This window comes from Stegostoma tigrinum, chromosome 18 (genome assembly GCF_030684315.1).
Source record: "Stegostoma tigrinum isolate sSteTig4 chromosome 18, sSteTig4.hap1, whole genome shotgun sequence".
NCBI lineage: Eukaryota > Metazoa > Chordata > Chondrichthyes > Orectolobiformes > Stegostomatidae > Stegostoma > Stegostoma tigrinum.
In genome coordinates, this window is record NC_081371.1 from 28,205,492 (window position 1) to 28,225,511 (window position 20,020).

Consider the following 20,020-nt stretch of genomic DNA (forward strand, 5'->3'; position numbering starts at 1 on the left):
GCAGTTAACCAACAATTGTCATCAATCTGAACAAATATTTGGATTGTATGTTAATCCCATGATACCAACACTGAGATACACCTGCTTTTAAAACCATGAGCATTCCATAAAATATTACCTCCAACATGCATACTTTCATTTTCCATTTCAGCACCATAGCAATGATGTTGGCTTAAATGTTTAAAAATCAACGTTAATGCTTAAAATTTCATTAAGTATGGGAGAGGGGAATACATGAGTCTCTCTGTTACTAGGCAATTGGGATACTACAAATATTATTTTTATGATATAGATATGTAATTAATTCCACACGGATAACTGAAAGGAAATTGAAAGTAATACGTTATACAGGCTCCCCAATAAATTCAGTGTTATTTTTCTAGCAGAAACATACCTTTTGTTTTGCAGAGTGCTGGATGAGTTCTATTATTTGCACTTTGTCTTGCTGCAGTCTTCTCTTCATGAGCTTTGAGCAATTAATATTCACAGCATCCAAGATATGGGAAGCATTGTACTCAACAAAAGAACGACTATCAATAATCAGCACTTTCTGTATGCTATTCTCCAACAGTCCCACCAGCTTCTCAGCAGTTACCATTTGAGTCCTGGCTTTTCCAGCAGCCATGGCGACACTGGACTGTCCCCAAATTATGGGCTGGTTGAAATTAAAAAAACAGCCACTTCATTTCAACAGCACCTATAGTCACGTAGATTGCAATTTTCTTAGAAAAGTGAAATCCATTTCAAAAGTCTATAAAGCTTAAACTTTTTCACTGCGAGTATCCAGTTGTTGGACAGCAACCTTGTTTTGGGTTGCTCTGGGACACCATCACCTCCTGAGTGAAAAAGAGACTTCAGCTTTACATTATCCTTCACCTACATCTCCAGTTCAACATTCTGCAAACAAAACAAAAAGGAATCTTTAGAAAAAAAATAGAATAGCATTCTGAAGACTAACTTACTATACACAAACTAGTGTTGAAAGCAACAAGTTACAGAAATATTTGGAATTAAATACTCTACTATCTCCCAGTTTTGAAGTTCACATACGGAGTACAATGCTTCCAAATTCAAAAGAAGAAACCCACTAACCGCAAGTTCACAAAACATTGGAATGATTTACTGTATCTTAATTTAAAACACAGTGCTACAATGCCTTTCTCCAGGTTAAACATTCTGTTTCAAGTGCCTAATGGACTGTTTTGCCTATATTATTTACAACACTGCACACTGTTGAGTATGACTAGATTTTGTACCTTTCCAAAAAAGGACTTGAAGTGGCAGATAGGCAGATTGATGTTGTCTGACAGCATTTCTATGAAGTGTCACTAGAATACGTATTCAGAGTGCTTGAAGTGCAAGAATGAAAGATGGAGTTGGTAGAACCAGTAGGTGAACAGTTTAAATTACACTGGCTTATCGGACTGACTGACTGCAGGTTTAATATATCTCTTAAATGTCAATGCTTGGGATCCCTAGTGTGCCATAATTCCAAAGCCACAGAATTTGTATTCCTACCAGTTACTTGATTCAAGTGACTGTTCCAAATTTGAATGTCTGTTTACCACCAATTTTCAATTTCCATTAATTTGTACATTGCTAATTCACATGTCTGTGTTTCTTCTGAAATATGTTAGGGATTTCTACTGTCATCGAATCTTATTGATTTTGATGTTCATATTTAGTAAGCTATGCAACCAGCCTTTGAGAACCTAGTGTCTCGAGATACAGAGATAAGGCTACCTTATGAAGGCAAGACTTTTAGATCTAGACATTTCCCCCTTTCTTCTTGGCTCTGTTTTTATTGCATTTCTGCTTTTGTTTTTCTTTTTAAAAAATCTAGCTTTTGTATCTCAGATTGTTGCTTTGGTTTTTGTCGCAGGAGAATAGTGCCTTTGTACACTCTTCACTATACTCCTGTGCATCTGAACTGCAGTACACATGACAATAAAACTTAATACTAAGTCTAATATATTCATAGAAGAATTAGACCTTAGTATTCCATAAATGTGTCAAATTTCAAAAATTCAGTGAGAACTAAACATTTGTCTGCCCAGATCCTTAGTAGATCTTTTGATATAATCAAATTATACCATATTCTACTAATTATATAGTTGCACAACATTGGTAGAATGAAAATCACTGACACAGCATTACAAACCTTAGAGAGTTAATGGCTTTATTCAATTTCTTTTTGATGTATAGTCTGTTCCATTTCAAAATATCACAAATACCAAAATTTACTTTCTCACAAAACTGGCATTGTAGCATTACATTTGCAATGAAGGTTTTGTGGAGATGATTGTGGAAATTCCAAATCTATAATCTTTTGCAGGTCTGTCAATACTTGTGCTACTGTAGAAAATAAATGCTCAAAAAGGGGACAATCGAAGTGTAGTATGAAATAAAACTATATGCTACGCATAGTAACTTTCCATCCAAAGATAAAAAAGTGATAACATATTTCACAGACTTTTGTAAAGGCAGAACTATACCATTGTGTTGAATAATCAGGAGAAAACTTCATACATTGATGTTTGGGAAGCATTTTAAAAACATATTCACATCTTGAGACTCTAAGAGTGTAATGCAGTTAGATTTAATGTCATTTTATCTGCAGAGCAAAGTGACAGCAGTATGTTTTTTCATACTTGCATCCATTCTTCCTGTGCTTCATTATCTAGGGACTGCTTTTAAATATTATTGGTCATTGGTGTTGACTCAAACTAAGAACAACTTCAGGTTTTCAAATTGTGAAATCTGTCAGCAATGCAAATCGTATTCTGGTGATTGGAATCTCAAATAAACAACCAGACAAGTGTGATACATATAATACAATTAAATATATTAAAAGGAGGGCAGACAAGCTACAAGTTACATTGGAATGATTCAAGTAAAGCGGTATCTAGCAATGCAAAGTCCAATCAAGAATTGCAATAACGTAAAGAACAAACAATTTATGTGCATGCAACTATATCTGAATGAAAATCCTGGTTTTACCGGAAGCCAATGTAAATGAACTCAGTATTGTCCAATGGGGCATTCTAACCAATGACATCCTGATTCCAGGTTTCAAGGTAAAAACGTGATTTGTTTTTAAGAGACGGAAATACTCTGTTACCAAAATCAAAATAGATCGGCATCTGCAGCTTGCTCAAATTCAGCACCAAGGTCCAATTTTCAGAAAGTCTTGGGCCAAAACTTTTAGGCGCGATTCCAATCTGACATTCATTTTACACAGGTGTCTGGCACTACAGACATTTCTCACCCAAGATCAAAGAACACCATTAGATAAATTTATTATAAAGGAATAAGATTTTTAGTACACAAAGCCATTTTAACATAATTCCAGGTCCACACCCTTGGGTAGGAATCTTGATACAAATTTAACCAATAAAAAAATTTGTGCACTGGATACAGATGTGGAATCACACCCTACTTCCAACAAATCAAACCTTTTGCACTGGAGAAAGGAGTCAAGAAATGATACACACAAGCAAAAGTGAACTCAAAAGGGTCATTTGAACTCAGCTAAGTTCACGAGTCTCGATTTTGGCTGATTTATGGGCCTCACCTGCATTGCGGGAGTTACAAATTTATGGGTTAGGTACAAATTCTTTTGAAGGATTAATACCATCTGTTTAACTCTCATGATGTAAAGCTATTTGAATACCCAACACTTCAAAACCAATGTCGGGCTGTGGCTGCTAGTGAGAGTTCAAATAAAACAAAATTCTAGCAATTTCAGCAGTCGCTGGTTGAGAATTTCACAAGGATTCCTTGTAAGTATTTGCCCAACTTCCAAAAAAAAAATCTGAGTGGGGTAAGAGTTTTCATTTCACAATTTAATTGACCGGTTTAAGAATGAATTAAAAGGATTAGATATTATTGATGTAGGATAGAAATAAATATTTGTCTTTGCAACAGACAAAGCATTTAATATTTTTTTAAAAATTAGAATCAATCATGAAGGAGTTTTGTTCACTATCAAGTACATGTAGTGAAAAATGTGTAAGATTTTTGGAACTTCATTTAACTTCCACAGGTCCCCAGATGTCTGTCCAGAGTGGTTACTGGGGGAGTTGTCTTTGGAGTATAAGGAACCTCATAGGATGGGAGCAGTTGGCAACAGCTAGCATGGAGGTGTTAAGAAGCCCAGGGATAGGATTCAGTAGAGATGAGGGTTTGTGAGGAGTGAAGGCTCTAATCAATGCAACTTGGCATTCACTTGGCTCTGCTGCCAATCAGGGCTTCTTGTTTCTGGGCTCAGCTGACCCAACTCTATCCTGCCTGCTTTCCACCCATTAGAGAGAAGGTCGAGACATTTGGGGGCATGGTTTCTAGGGCAGATCTGCAAGTCAGCCAATGTCCCAAATTGAACTACCTGTCCCAAGAGTGAAAATCTGGACAGATATCTCCTAAACTGTTTATTTCCACATCAAGCTTTACTGATTGAATTATGCCATTCTCTACATTATGGTTTGGAAGATGTTTCATTTATTTACCATAGATATTCTTGTATACAGAAAGACTGTAATATTGGAATGAAGAAACGAATCATTGCACCAATTGCAATTTGAAGAAAAATTATGGCCATACGGTGATAAACTGGCACATATTGACCTGTCAGATATAGTCTATGGATGGATCCATCAAGCAGTTTCAACAATCTAACGGATGTCTGGGCTCTCAGCCAAGTGTGCTGAAACAGCTAAGTCCCAGGAAAAAGCACTGCCTGTTTGATAGCCCTGGCTGTCTGATCTCAATTACACAATGTTTATTTACACAAGCCTGAACTGTAGTGAACTGCAAACAAAATAAAATGCTGGAGTTCACAGCAGGTCAGCCAGCATCCATGGACAGAAAGCAAGCTAACATTGAGTCTACATAACTCTTCATCAGTGCTGAAACAGACAAAAACAGAAATTGCCGGAAAAACTCAGCAGGTCTGGCAGCATCTGTGCAGAGAAAACAGAGTTAACTTTGCAAGTCCATTCACTTCTTTAGAACACTTGCTGTTTCTATTATGGAATTAAAGGATCGGTATGAAAATATTTTTTGCCCTGTAGTAAAGGAAAGTAGAAAATCAATGATAAATGACTGGCATTTTTAATGTTTTTAAAATACATCCTATTGTCACTATAGTGCTATACTTGTGTACGGTGAGTAAATGGGCATAAACTTACAATAACTATGCCTAGGAGGTATAAGGGGCTATGATGGGTGTTGAAGGGATGGGTTAGTGGAGGGACACAATTTGACCCGGGGCAGGATGGACCATGGGGAAGGGTAGAGAGCATGAGCTAGCATAAATGGAGCATGAGCTCTGTGGAATGAGAGGGCTGGAGGACCTGGTTTTCTCGTCATAACTGGTACCAGTTAACCAAAGGATGACATTCAAACCACCCCAGCTCAGCAGCAGCATCTCCAGCAGCTCTCTCCAACCTTTTTTCTGGGTCAGCTGGCCTGATTACGGGAAGCCAGCTGTGGGCTGCAAAGAAAATTCTGATTTTGTGGACACATTATCATGAGGGGGGCAAGCCCAGCAGGGAACTATCCTGACTCGCATTACCCACCTCAAGGATGAGATTCTAGGTCATTATTTTGGCCAGCATTCACCATATCCGGCATACGGTGCATTAAATAGCCTTACTAGGCACAGTCTAACATTTTGTTTTGAAAATGAAACATTTTTCTCAAAACTAAAAGCTGATAGGAAGTGCAGGAGGAGAATGTTTCAAATTACATCATAAAAGGAAGCTAACAGGATGCACAGCGGACAAGAAAAAAAACTAAGCAATGCTGGTTTTGGAAGCACCGCATTTCAAAAAGAAAGAAACACTGCACTCAACAATATAATTGTTATAAAGACAAAGAGGTGCAAGAAGAAAATAAAACTACCACAGTCTAACATTCAGTACAGTAAAACAAAGCAAGATTTTGTTTGCTCCCCTTCACCTGCTCAGGAGTCAACCTCATTGTACAGGAAAGGAATTTCACAAATAAATTTCAAGTACAATATTCAAATCAATTACTTTCAGGATTGTACACCAAGGGGTGGAGAGTATTAGAGAACACTTGTTCTGAAATGTTTGAAAGCTTTGAATTCAAACATTTGTATTTCTGTATTCAAGTTTCTTTGATTTTCTTTAGCTCATAAAATGCCAAATTAGGGCAAGAAAAGCATTAAAAAAAAATAAACAGTGACCAAGTGCCATGGGCTAGCACAATTTTTCACTTTTGGTTTCCGAGCTGCCATCCAATCAATTTGCTGGCATCAAATGAAACAACTTGAATACAATTAATTGATCCTGGATTAATCACCTGCTTTACACCCACTCCCCCAACTCCAATTTTACTTTTGACTGCACATAAACTTGGAGATTATAAACTGTGTTAGGTAAAAATTACTCCTAAAATCCCCACATTTTCAGCCGTGTGTGGACTGTACAAAATTAACTGTGACAGATTTAAAGCTGTTTCTGTTGAACTGTGATACCCAGCACAAAACTGCCAGTGCTTCAATAAAATTGAAGAGAAGCTGTTTATTTTTCTCCAGTATTTTCTGTCACACTGCATTTGTCTTGTTAATTTTGAAGTTGTGTGTACACGTGGAACATTTTTTATTCTACATTCATGGCTTTCATCAAGTTAGACAGAAATGGCATTGTACTAAAATATATTGTATAATTTTGTTTTACTCAACATTCTCTCCCATGGGGCTCTTTTTCTCTTTCAATTAAGCACATTGAAAATGTAATTAGAGTAGTATATATCAAATTCCCCCAGCAATTAAAAGGTTGTCTGAGATCAGGTACACCAAGAACATACAACCAAGGAGGAATAAGCCAATCGGTCCTTTGTGCCTGTTCTGCCATTCAATAAACATCACAGCCAAATTCATTACTCCACACTGACGAGCCCCAAAAACCTTTCACTCCTTTGTGTAAAAAGGATCTATCTACCGGTAACTTAAAAAGATTCAGTGGCTCTGCTTCCAATCCTTTTTGAAGAAGCAAATTGAGGTCCCCATCACCCACTGCTCTCTGCAGATTACTTCTCTCAACAAATTCCGTCCCAGGCAGCACCTTGTCACTTCTACAGGTTAATTACTGTTTAGGTTTGGGCACCAACAATCAAAGCAGCAATAAATTTTATGGTGAGAGAATCTTGCTCTCTGTTGAGTGGCCAGTATGTGACCTGTACCTTCCCCTCCATTTCCCTTTCCACACATAACCCAAGTCTGAAAATTTGCCACTCCTTCTCAATCTCAACCTTAAACTGCCTTCCAAGCTATTCAACTATATTCAGAAAATCAAAACCAAATACCGGTGTCGCTCACACTTATCCAAGATAAATCTGATCCAATTTCCAATGCCACTATTCCCTTGGACACCACTATCAATTTTCCAAGCTTCATTTCAAAAGCGCTCTATCCTCTAATCTTACATTATGCCTTTTACTCCATTTTCTCAGTCCTACGTCACGCTCACCTTTAGCAAAAAAAAATAATGCACATTAATGGGTGCATTAATGAAACATTTCAGATGCATAGTCACAAATTTTGCTGCTTACAGACAACTGAATAATTTCAAACTATTTGCATGTTATCAGAGAGGATGATAAATATAATTCAGTGTATGTAAAGTAGCAGAAAGAACTATGGAAGGAAGGATATTTTTTAAAAAAAAGGTAAAAAGTGAAAGTGAACATAGATTTTGCCATTTCATAACTGCAGTAAAAAAAATTATTATGAATCATGAAATTAAGAAGGATACAATTTCCTATCCAAAGTCTGAATTACTACAGTGGTTTCAAAATAACTAGCAGCACATCAATACGGTGTTGAAATCGTACTAAGTGCATGTTCAGACTCTTGCCAGTTCTCCCTTTGTCATTCATATGGATCTAGAGTTTGCAAGTCTTTGCCAACATTGTTGTATTATGAAACATATCCTTGTATTGTACTACTTAGAGGTTCTTTAGCAGCCCTGCCAAATACTTACTGATGCACTGTACTGTATATCCACATTAAGCATTTCACGTCTAATACATTTCTGTAGAACAAACATGGCCTAGGAGGAATAAAAAGTTGCACAGAAAATATTTCTGAGGCAAAACATTCCATTGATTAAAATATAAACCACTGTCTACAAAAACATTTAGCACCTCATTCTCAAAAATTCCCATTCACTAACAAGCTACAAATGAATTACAAGTGTCATAAAACCAACTAATCAAGTGCAACAATAATTACATTTTTTAGGCTGTGTGTTATATTCCATGCATGACACTTTACCCAAATTCCTAAAAACATCTGGAGAAAAGGAAATCACACAAATTAAATTTAGTCTTCAAATCTTTCAGCCATACAGGCTTCCCTCTTTGGTAGGGGCTTCAGTCTTGCCTTCCCAAATCCCAGAATTTCCCACCTTTCAACCAACATATTTTGTGCCTCTTGTGCAGGTGAGATTTCAAAATCACCCATTTTCTGAGGCATCCCTTTATACGTTGCAAAGTGCACAGATTTAAATACTAAGTATTCCTAAAGTGTCAAGAGTGGTGGACTAGGTTAGAAAAGTGAGGCTAATTTCGAATTAATGCTGCCTCTCTCAGCAGAAACTAATCAGACTTTACTGTAAACCTTACGTTTCAAAATTAAACAAAAATAATCATCCACCCCATGATTTTCATTCATCTGCACATTTTTACAATATTAACTGTGAATCCCTAAATAGCATTGGATTTCTTTTACAGATTGCATTAAATGCTAAAAGGTTACAATATTTTAGCATCTTATTCTGCAAGAACATAAAAAAAATTATTCGATGTACAAACGGTGCTCAACACAAACAAATAAATAAACATTTTGGGAAAGTGTGATTTTCGTTAATTTTCACACAGCATTTCTCTCTGGTGAAGCCTAGCAACTGTTCCAAATACACCTCATTAACTACCTGTCAAGCCTCTAAGGTGCTCCACTTGTCCGATGCTAGCTCAATGCTTCCACTGACAGTAGCCCGAGTACAGCCAGATAAACCAGCATCCCTGGTGTCAGCACCATGTTTAAAAGGCTGCTGTGCACTCAGTCAAGTGCCGAGAGTCTGCAGCTGCATTGCAAACATTCACCCTGGATGTGGCAGACAAAAAGAATTTGATGCCCTGCTTTGTGGCCACAGACTTCGAAGTCCAGATCGGTGGCGTGGTGCTGAGGAGGATCGTGCCGTTTGTCAGGACTGGCAGAGGAGGCTACAGTGCCAGAGACTGCCTACATGGTCCAAGGTTGGTACCCAACTAGTGTCAGTAGTCTGGAGGAGCAACCAGCAATGCAGGAACACGGTCAATGCCTCCATCTTCTCCCTGCTACCTCATACTTCCTTACTCTCTCTGTTACTGCTCATGCTCTCCCTTTCCACTACAGCACATGATGTCCTCCCTCACTGGTTCTCACCCACCCCAACATGCCACACTACTTACCCTGCATGGCTTCTGCATCGCCTACTCATTCAATCGGAACATGTCATCACCAATCCCCACCTGCACGAGCACTAATAGCTGTGCCTCAGTCATCTTCACCTCACTCAATACCTCCCTTACTCTTACAGAAAAAAAATGCCCACTGCAAAGCTGAAAGCAGGACCTGTGCTGAGGTGTCAAATATTTATCTCTTTTTCCCCTAAAAGAGGATCTTGACCAAAGGAGGCAAAGAACTGGATCACTCTTACGGAAATGTGAAAACCTCTTTGTCCCGGAAATGAAGTTAGCTACACTCCATTTATTCCCACAGTTCATTTATATTAACACGTCATAACTCAGTTGTGAAAAGGGGTTAGATAGCCTAGCTTTGTTTTCCTTGGAGCAGAAGAAGCTGAGGGGGTGATCTGATTGAGGTATACAAAATAATGAGGCATAGACAGAGTAGATTGTGAAAACCTTTTCCCTGTAATAGATATGCTAAGACCTGAGGGCATAAGTTTGAAGTGATGAGTAATTGGTTTAGAGGGGATCTAAGAAAAATGTTTTTCACCCAGAGGGTGGCAGAAATACGGAAAGTGCTTCCTGGGAGGCTGATGAAAGACCTAAAACATCAGGGCTTAATAGGCTTTGGACCAAATGCAGGTAAAATGGGTTTAGTATAGTTTGGTTTTTTTTGGTCAGCATAGCCATAGTGGGCCATTTCTGGGTCCTGCAGCTGTAATGGAGGGAGTGCACTCTGCAGGGAAGCACCTTGTTGTTGAAGAAGGTTGAGCATAGTCCAGGTGCCCCTTCATTAGAAGGGGGGCTGGGTGGTATCAGTAAGCACCAAACCAAAGGAGGAACCACTCACTGGTGCCCCCCCCACTCCCATACCAACCCAATCAGTCTCCTCTCAGTACACTCCAGAAGCCGCTGGGCCTTCCACCTTCAGCCTGAGGGAGTTCATGTCAGGGAGTGTACACCTCCCTCTGGACAGGATTCACTCAGTATGTCTGGACCCTAGAGACAAAACTGCACCTGGGGTTGCTAGACCTAGCCTCCAGGGCCAATATACTTCTCTGCAGAGTGCACTCCCTCCATTATAGCTTCAGGACCCCGAAATGCACGGAAACAGAGGGAAAAAAAAGAGAAAAAGAGACCTTCTGAGCACTCACAGATGACACCCCATCATGAAATAGGTTTGCACATTTGCAAACACAGCTAATTCTCAAATTTTAATAGCTGCAATCCTGAAAAATCACATTATGCAAAACTGTTATTCAAAACACATATTTACATTGAAACCAACACAATTGTTCAGGTTATGTTTCCAGAACTCCAAACAAATACCAGCACAAAGTTAATAAAAAGCATCAAAATAAGATAGGGAAAAAAAGCAAAATGAATATCATTTAAATGTTTCTTTCCTCACTTACAAGATTGTTCATCTGGAAGTGGGAGGCTATGGGCACTTTTAGAAAACTTATACAGTCTTAATTGAGGAAGGCAATGGCCAAAACAGGAACTTGCCCAGGAAGTGAGTTTTGGCACACAATTTGTCTCTCTGTGGAACTGGGAATCTGATTTTTAAAAAAATCTCATTATCGCCAGTCAAATGAGTGTTTTTCGAATCAGGGGTAGTAAAGTCAAAACTGTGTTCCGGTGAAACTACATCAGTCCAAACCACATTAAACAGGACTGTACATGTTCAGTTTTCACCATCAACTGTGTCTGCAAATCTCTTTCTAGCAGCAATAACAACACAGGAGGTACAGAGTCTAATTTTCCTTTTCGTTACATGATGTTCCATGGTCCAACGTGTGAAGACAGCTATGAGTAAATGACAGGTGGCTGCTGCTACTTCAGCAACTAGACTCCATCATTCCAGACAGATGGACATTGTTATTGCATCACAGGCATTCATGGCATTCATTTATTATCTGGCATGATATGGTCAGGAATGCTTAGGACAACGATTTGAGCTGCATCAAGCAGCTAATGCCCATGGTTCACAAAGTGATTGAAACTGTGTTTCAGCTTCAGCTTTTGGGTGGCAACATCACCTTTTGAAGGGCCTCCTATTACTCACAATCAAAGCATTACGACGCAAGCACTTGCCCCACCCACTCCAAGTACACTCACAACCACTTACTTCTCTACTGCACAAAGGTTATTTAAAGCTCAATGGAAGGCAACAGCAGATGCTCCTCGAACATAGAGTCTCAGGTTCAGCCTCTCCATTCTGCTGAACACCTGAATTGAAACATCCCCTTCTTGGTAGCCCACACATCCTGTCAATCCAAGTCTTCATCTATCTTCCCATTCACTCCTGCTCCCTGCCCTAGGCACATCAAATAAACATACCAGATCGAGTAGCGCATTGTCCCTACAATGGGCCAGGATGCTACTGACTAACAATGACACCTCTCCTACATAACTCCCTTTCCTCCCATGCCTCTCTGCCTTACATATAACATTACTCCAACCCTCCTTCAGTGCTGTCATCCTCTCTACATCACAGTATTCCGCCTCCAATCCTCAAAACTGAGCTCACTAGATACCCTTAGGCAGCAACTACCCCATGACATTTAGAGGACTGACTCCCAAATCTGCCCTAACTTTGAACCATTTAGCCAAATAGCCTTAAACGATGAGTGACCAGGCCCCTGCTGGATATCTGTACGGCTCCCAATCTGTGGTTCCGTTATTCCTCAGACTTGGTTGCACAGAATCCGAAAGGACCATGGGTCACACCCTGATTGCAGAGGTTCAGATCCTGACCCTGACCACCCTAAGGGGCCACTGACTGTGCCCAAGCTCTGGGGCCAATATTATGGGCTGCCCTTGATTCACCATCAGGACCTCTCAACTGAAGGGTGACTCCTTGGATTTGACTGGGGCAGGAGAGTTAAAAACTAAAACGGTAGAGGTTTAAGGTGAGAGCAGAAAGATTTAAAAAAAAAAGGGACCTCAGCGGCAACTTTTTCACACAGAGAGAGTGGTGCACGTATGGAATACTACCACAGCATATGGCAGAAGCTGGTACAATTGCACCATTTAAAAGGGCATCTGGATGGGTCTACGAATAGGAAGGGTTCAGAGGTACATGGGCCAAATGCTGGAGAATGGGACTAGATTCATTTAGGATATCTGGCCTGCATGGGTGAGTTGGACTCTATAACCGAGGCCTACTCCCCTTCGGCTCTGAGAATGGCTACTTGATTGGTGAACATGCAAGGTGTTTGGTGTGTACTCGACTGGCATGTGGTACAGGTACGAGATTAATGCTGCATTTTGTCATACAGCAAGGTATCCTCTTACCCTACACTCCCGCCCCCCCCCCCCCGCCTGCCCCGCCCACCCCGCCCCGCCCCCCCACCCACCCTCCCCACCGCCATTGACTCATGATTGCTGACAAGCTGCCTGGCTTTGTGTCTATATTAAACTTCAAGGCAAGACAGAAGCACTCTGAGCCTTTGAGATGCTCAGGGAAGGCAAAGTGCTAAAATGCAAAGCACTGCAAGGCAGATGCTGCGAGCATCCAAGAAGATGTGAAGTGAGTGAATACTGAGAAAGGAATAAAGGTTGCTTGAGTTTAACTGGAGACAACAATCGGCTCGCTGTTTGAGGCAAAAACGTACACAGTTTGACCTTCAGCCTTGGCAATATTTAAACTTGTCAATTAAACTATTACTTCCTAACTAAGCAGGCCTCAGGTACATACTAATCCAATCCATGAGCTGGGTGCCTATCCCTGTGAAAAAGTAGTCTTGTGGCAGCATTAGTATGAAAGATGTCACTGCACTCTAAAGTACAGTATTAAAGAGCAGAAGCATATTGCTAATGGATCAGAGATGTGCATGAAGCAGTGATGCTGGCTTGTGTCAGATATCAGTGAGTGAATATGGGGTGCAAATTTGGTTTCTTACCAACAAAAGACATTCAAAACAGATTCAGCTATCCTTTGCTTCCTTTAAATTTTTCCACAATTTTACTAATGAATACTATACCACAATTAACTTCAATACTACTGAATGCTAATATCAACATGTTACTGAATTCTGTTCAGAAATCAATAGTAACAAAATTTAGAATATGAATAACGTATTCAACAACTGTTGATTCAAAAGACCTTTCAACTGATTTATGACAATGTAATTACTTAGGAAGCGGTAATTTAATTGACAATTTTAAATTTTGCCAAGGGTGAAGGTCAAACTAGACATTTCCCCTTGAAAACAACCAGTCAATTGTCGCCAGTTAAACTCAAGTAACCTTTACTCCTCTTATTGAATCAAAACAGAAAAACAAAGTTCCTCTGTATTCTTAAAGGGTAGAAAGATCAATTTTTCGTTTGATTTATCACAATTAATACAAATTACCACAGAAAACTGTTTTACATATGTGGTCTTGTTTTCATACAATACCACAATACACTCTCAGAATGCTGTTTGGTACATACACCTATCTAAAAGTAACGCAGTTTTGACACTAAATACAAATTTGCAAACTTTCCTGACAGTTAAACCACAAGACTAGAAGAAATAAGAACAGTAGTAGGTAGTTTAGTCACTTGAGCTTGCTCAGCCATTCAATAGGGTCATGGTTGGTCTGACATGCATAGAATCTCTGCAGTGCAGACAGAGGCCATTTGACCCATCGAGTCCTCACTGAACCTCCAGACAGCACCTCACCTAAACCCAACTCCTTATCCTATCCCTGTAACCCCACATGAGGTTTATACCAAAGCTAATCCACCTAATCTGCACATCCCTAGATACAACAGGGCAATTTTTAGCACGGCCAATCTATCTAACCTGCATATCTTCGGACTGTGGGAGGAAACCAGAGCACCTAGAGGAAACTCTCACAGACACATGCCTTCTCATCCTAGACCCTCACATGAGGGGAAACATCCTCTCAGTATTTGCCTTTCAAGAACATTAAAATCCTATATATGTCAATGAAATCACCTTTTCCTTCTTCTAGACTCCAGTGAACAGAAAGCCAAGCTGTTCTTCTTTGCTCACAAAATAATCCCTCCATACCAATGGGTAAATGAACAGATCAAGATAAGTGGTTTATAATAAATTTGTTACTGATAACCAAAGTTGAGATAGGACTACTACTGTTGGCTTTAGTTGCTCTTGGAGTGCTGGAAAGAGGAAACAGGACGAAAACTCCTGTTGGTTAACTTAGTGACATCGGTTGGAAAGCAGTTTAGCATGTGTGCTGGGAAGGTAGGCATAGGCACAAGCATGGTCCAGGGTCAAACACTGATGGACCCTATTAACTGATCTTCACAGCTTCAGCTGAAATATAAAATGGCTATGAGAACAACTTCTGTTGATGCCTTGAAACCAGATCCAAGATGAACCATTATCTGAAAAGACTATACAGAAGACCATTGACAACAGACATGCAATATAGGTTGAGCCCATTATCTGCACTGTTACTTCCAACACTCTCATTTATCAAAAACTTGCATTTCAAAGATACTTCTAACTTAGCAAAGAAGTCTCTCAAACCATCTCAGGAGAGGAATGGTAGGCTTAACACCAAACACCCAGAGACAATGCTACTTATATCTCTAGTCTGAAAAGTGCCTACTACTTAGCACTCAAATACTCTTTATTACTTGCCTTACTTGAATTTATACCTTGAGATATCCAAGGCTTCAATCAACTTTGTGCTGTAAACTTTTGATTCTCACTTTGAAAACTACAATATACTTTTATAACTTTCACTCATTTATACCACGATTCTTTAAAATGCAACAAAATCAATGTGCATATAATTCTTTGGTTGAAACTGTCAGTGTGATTAGCAAAACACAGTCCATAAGTATTTTTTAAGCTTCATTTTCTATAGTTATAAAATGGCCATAAGCTAGAATGCTAATCGTATTCTCATACATCAAACCACTTCAGTGATACAGTCAACTTGTCAAATTGTTCCCCCAGTGGCAAATGTGTAACCATCATTTTTTCATAGAAAAGTTGAGAAACTTTTTTAAAAAATTCATAGGATATAGTTATCATTGCATTAGTCATCCATCCCAACTCCCCTAAAGATGATGATGTGCCACGATCTTAGATTGCTCCATTATGTGAGGTGTGGGTACACTCAGGATATGGTTATTACATGTTATATTATAGTACAAACACACAGTATGTAAACTTGGGAGATTCAGGATTTTGGCAGTGACAATAAGAGAATAATTATTTATTTCTAAGTCAGATTGGTGGGACTTGGAGGGAAACTCATAGGTGGCAGAACTCCCATGCATCTTAGGCCTCTCTTGTGGGTATGGATGTTGTAGGTTTGCGTTAGGATGCAGACAGCACTGGCAAAGCTCCAAGCATTTGTTGCCCATCCCTAAATGCCCTTGTATTAAGTGGCTTGTCAGGCCATTTCCATGAGCAGTTAACAGTCAACAACATCACTATAGGCCAGATCAGATAAGGATGGCAATTATTTCCCCCTAAAAGGACAGCAGCGAACCAAACATTTTTTGTAAAAACCCCACAATAGTTTTCATGGTCGACATTACTGAGATTAGTTTTCAATTCCAGATTTATTACCTACAAATCCCACCAGCTATCACAATGGAATGTGACCCCATGTCTTCGTAGCTTTAGCCTGGACCTCTGGATTACTAGTCCAGTCACATTATCATTACGTCATCATCACCTCCCCCTCAGAGTTACTTTGGAGCATCTTGTAGGCGGTACATACTGTGCCACTCTATGCTGATGGTAGAGGGAGTGAATGTTTAAGGTGGTTAATAGAGAGCAGGTTACTTCATCTTAGGTGGTGCCAGGCCTCAATGAATGTTGTTGGAGCTGTACTTAAGGAAGCAAATGGAGGGCACACCACCACACTCACAACTTGTGCCTTTGGAAACAGTAGACAAGCAGGAGTTGGGGGTAACTCACTCAGTGCAGAATTACCAGGCTTTGAAGCCATAATGGCTGCTCCAGTTTAGCTTCTTATGGAGTAAGGACTTCCAAGGATACTGATGAGGGATCCAGCAATGAATATGCAGTTGAAGGGGGATCAATTAGATTATCTTATTTGTGATAGTCTTGACCTTGCAATGGTGTGGTGCAAATGTTATCTGTCATTTCGGTCAATCAGGTCAATCTTGAATATTTTACCAGTCATGCTGCATACAGATATGGATTATTTCAGTCTGAGGAACTGTGAATGAACCTAAACACCATGCAGCCATCGGTGAGCTTCGTGACCTTTGACTTTGTGAAGGGAAGATCATTGGTAAAGCAGCCAAAGGTGATTAGTCAGAAGACCAGCGTTTAAGTGCCACACGCACTAGCAATGTATCATAACATCTCTGAGCAAGATAATTAAAACATATACAATGAAAAAATAAGAGAGCTCTTATGATACAGTGGTAATGTTTCTACCTCTGAACCAGGAGGCCTGGATTCTAGTCCCATCTGGTCTAGAAGTGTGTCAGAACATCTCTTTTGGGCGAAAAACTAAATTATCAATAAATCAGATCAAAGATCTGCAGTGCTGCCACGTTTAGTCTGGTAGATAATTAAACAACCGTGCGCAGTTTTGGTCTTGCTACTTGCCATAGACAGAGTGCAGCAAAGGTGTACTTAGCTGCTACAAGGGTTGCTAGGACTGTAACATGAGCAATTGGTTCGATTGAGCCTGTATTCACTTGTGTTTAGAAGGATGGGGGCAGGGGGGGAAATCGGATTGAAATATGTAAAATTTTAAACAGGGCTAGACAAACTGGATCCAGAGAAATGTTTTCACTGGTCAGGGAAACTAAAATCAGGAGTCACAGTCTCATGATATGGGGGTAGGCCATTCAGGACTGAGACAAAAAGATTTATTCACTCAGAGGGTGCTAAACCTGTGGCAGAGTATATTCAAAAACAAAACTGACACATTTTTAGATATTAGAGAGAAATGGAGAGAAAATAGGAATGGGGTATTCTACTAGAGGTGATGTCAAAAGGTGGAGCAGGTTCAATAGGCCAAATGGTGTACTCCTGCTCCTGGTTTCTATGCTTCTAACAAGAGGAGGAGAGTTCATGAAAAACCTCATTCTCAAATGAAAGTGGAACCATGCAATAATACCTGGAACACATTCTGGATGAGCCTGGTATGTTTCAGAGGACAACTCTTTTTCCTGGCCATCAAGTCACTAAGGCAGGTACGCAATTACTTTGCCGTCTGATAGATTACTACTGTAATCTATCCGAAATTATCCTCTTACCCAACATAGACTATATATTGATGCTTTTTCATACTGATCTCCTAATGCTGAATTGGCACACAGCTTTGCAGACAAGGAGGTCTTAGTGGACAGAGTAATGCCTGTCAGTAGAATCCAGACCCAGAAGAAAATGCCAGGCTCAGACACTGCCTGCCTGGTCAGGTTTACCACCTGGGTGACTGCAGGGCCAACAGCAGCCTAGAGGAATGCCCAGCAATGAAGGAACTTCTCCTCTTGGTCAGGGTAGATTACACCACCTTCTCTCTGCTACCTCATATTTAGTCCATCTCTGTCATTGTAGTGATCTCCCACCAAGGCTCATTATTACCCCCTCCCTCCCAGTATTACATGCACATCTTGCCTTAGTCATTCCGACCCACCCAAACCCCCTTCCCTCTTAAGCCACAATGCTGCTTATCCACTTTCTTGGGAACAAGCTTTCCTAGATCTAGTCCTGTGTAATGAAACAGGAATAATTAATGATGTCACAGTTAGGGATCCTCTTGGAAGGAGCGATCACAGTATGGTCAAATTTAAAATACAGATGGAGCATGAGAAGGTTAAATTCAGTACCAATGTCCTGTCCTTAAACAAAGGAGACTATGGTAGGATGAGGGAGGAGCTAGATAAGGTAAAATGGGAGCAAAAGCTTTATGGTGGGTCAACTGAGGAACAGTGAAAGACTTACAAAAAAATTGTTCACAGGGCTCAGAAGTGCATTCCAGTGATAAGGAAGAGATATAGGAAAATAAATAGACATCCATGGATGTCTAAGGAAATAAAGGAAAATATCAGATTAAAAAAATACATACAAAAAAGCAAAGAGTAGTGGAAACCTAGTAGACTGGGAAATCTTTAAAGGCCAACTGAAAGCCACACAAAAAAAGTTATAAAGAGAAGATAGATTATGAAAGTAAACTAGCTCAAAATATAAAAACAGGCAGCAAAAATTTTCATAAATATGTAAATCATAAAAGTGTAGTGAGGGTAAACATTGGTCCTTTTGAAGATGAGAAGGCCAATTTAATAACTGGGAATGAGGAAATAGCTGAGGCATTAAACAGTTATTTTCTTTCAGTCTTAACAGCGGAAGACACAAATAACATGCCGAAAACTGATGGCAAGGAGGTTATAGCAGGTGAGGACCTAGAAACTATCATTATCACTAAGGAGGCAGTGTTGGGTAAGCTAATGGGGCTAAAGGTAGACAAGTCTCCTGGCCCTGATGAAATGCATCCCAGGGTATTAAAAGAGGCGATGGGAGGAAATAGCAAATGCACCAGTAATCATTTACCAAAATTCACTGGACTCTGGAGTAGTTCCCGCAGATTGGAAAACAGACAATGTGACGCCACTGTTTAAAAAAAGGAAGTAGACAAAAAGAACGTTAACTATAGGCCAGTTAGCTTAACTTTAGTATGGGGAAAATGCTTGAATCTATCATTAAAGGAGGAAATAGCAAGACATCTGGATATAAATTCTCCCATTGGGAACACTCAGCACGGGTTCATGAAGGGTAGGTCATGTTTAACTAAGTTGCTGGAATTCTATGAGGATATGACTTGCATGGTGAACAATGGGGAACCTGTGGATGTGGTGTATCTGCATTTCCAGAAGGCATCTGACAAGGTGCCACACCCAAAGGCTGCTACATAAGATAAAGTTGCACAGTATTACAGGTCATGTATTGGCATGGAAAGAGGAATGGGTAACCAGGAGAAAGCAGAGTAGGGGTAAATGGTTGATTTTCTGGTTGGCGGTCAGTGGCTAGTGGTGTGCCTCAGAGATCAGTGTTGGGACCACAATCGCTTACAATTTACATAGATGATTTGAAGTTGGGGACTAAGTGTGGTGTGTCAAAATTTGCAGATGACACTAAAGTGAGTGGTAAAGCAAAGCGTGTAGAAGACACTGAAAGTCTGCAGAGGGATACAGATAGTCTAAGTGAGTGGGCAAAGGTCTGGCAGATGGAGTACAATGTTGTTAAGTATGAGGTCATCCATTTTGGTAGGAATGACTGCAAAGTGGACTATGTTTTAAATCGTGAAAACTTGCAGCATGCTGCTGAGCAAAGGGACTTGACTATCCTTGTGCATGAATCGCTAAAAGTAGGATTGCAGGTGCAGTAGGTAATTAAAAAGGCAAATGGAATTTTGTCTGCCATTGCTAGAAGGACGGAGTTGAAAAACAGGGAGGCTATGCTGCAGCTGTATAGGGTCCTGGTGAGGCCACACCTGGAGTAGTGTGTGCAGTTTTGGTCTCCTTACTTGAGAAGGAATATACTAGCACTGGAGGGGGTACAGAGGA

At 40.0% G+C, this 20,020-nt stretch overlaps 1 protein-coding gene across 3 annotated transcripts in view; it reads right to left on the reverse strand.

The window, feature by feature from the left end:
• The window catches only part of dusp16 (dual specificity phosphatase 16), a 128,278-nt gene that overhangs the window by 58,263 nt on the left and 49,995 nt on the right, over positions 1-20,020 (reverse strand). For all 3 annotated transcript variants that reach the window (XM_048548543.2, XM_048548539.2, XM_048548540.2), the window contains one exon: positions 395-897. In XM_048548543.2, coding sequence (XP_048404500.2) covers positions 395-625 — 231 coding nt within the window. In that variant the 5' untranslated portion in view covers positions 626-897. The remainder of the gene's footprint in view (positions 1-394; positions 898-20,020) is intronic.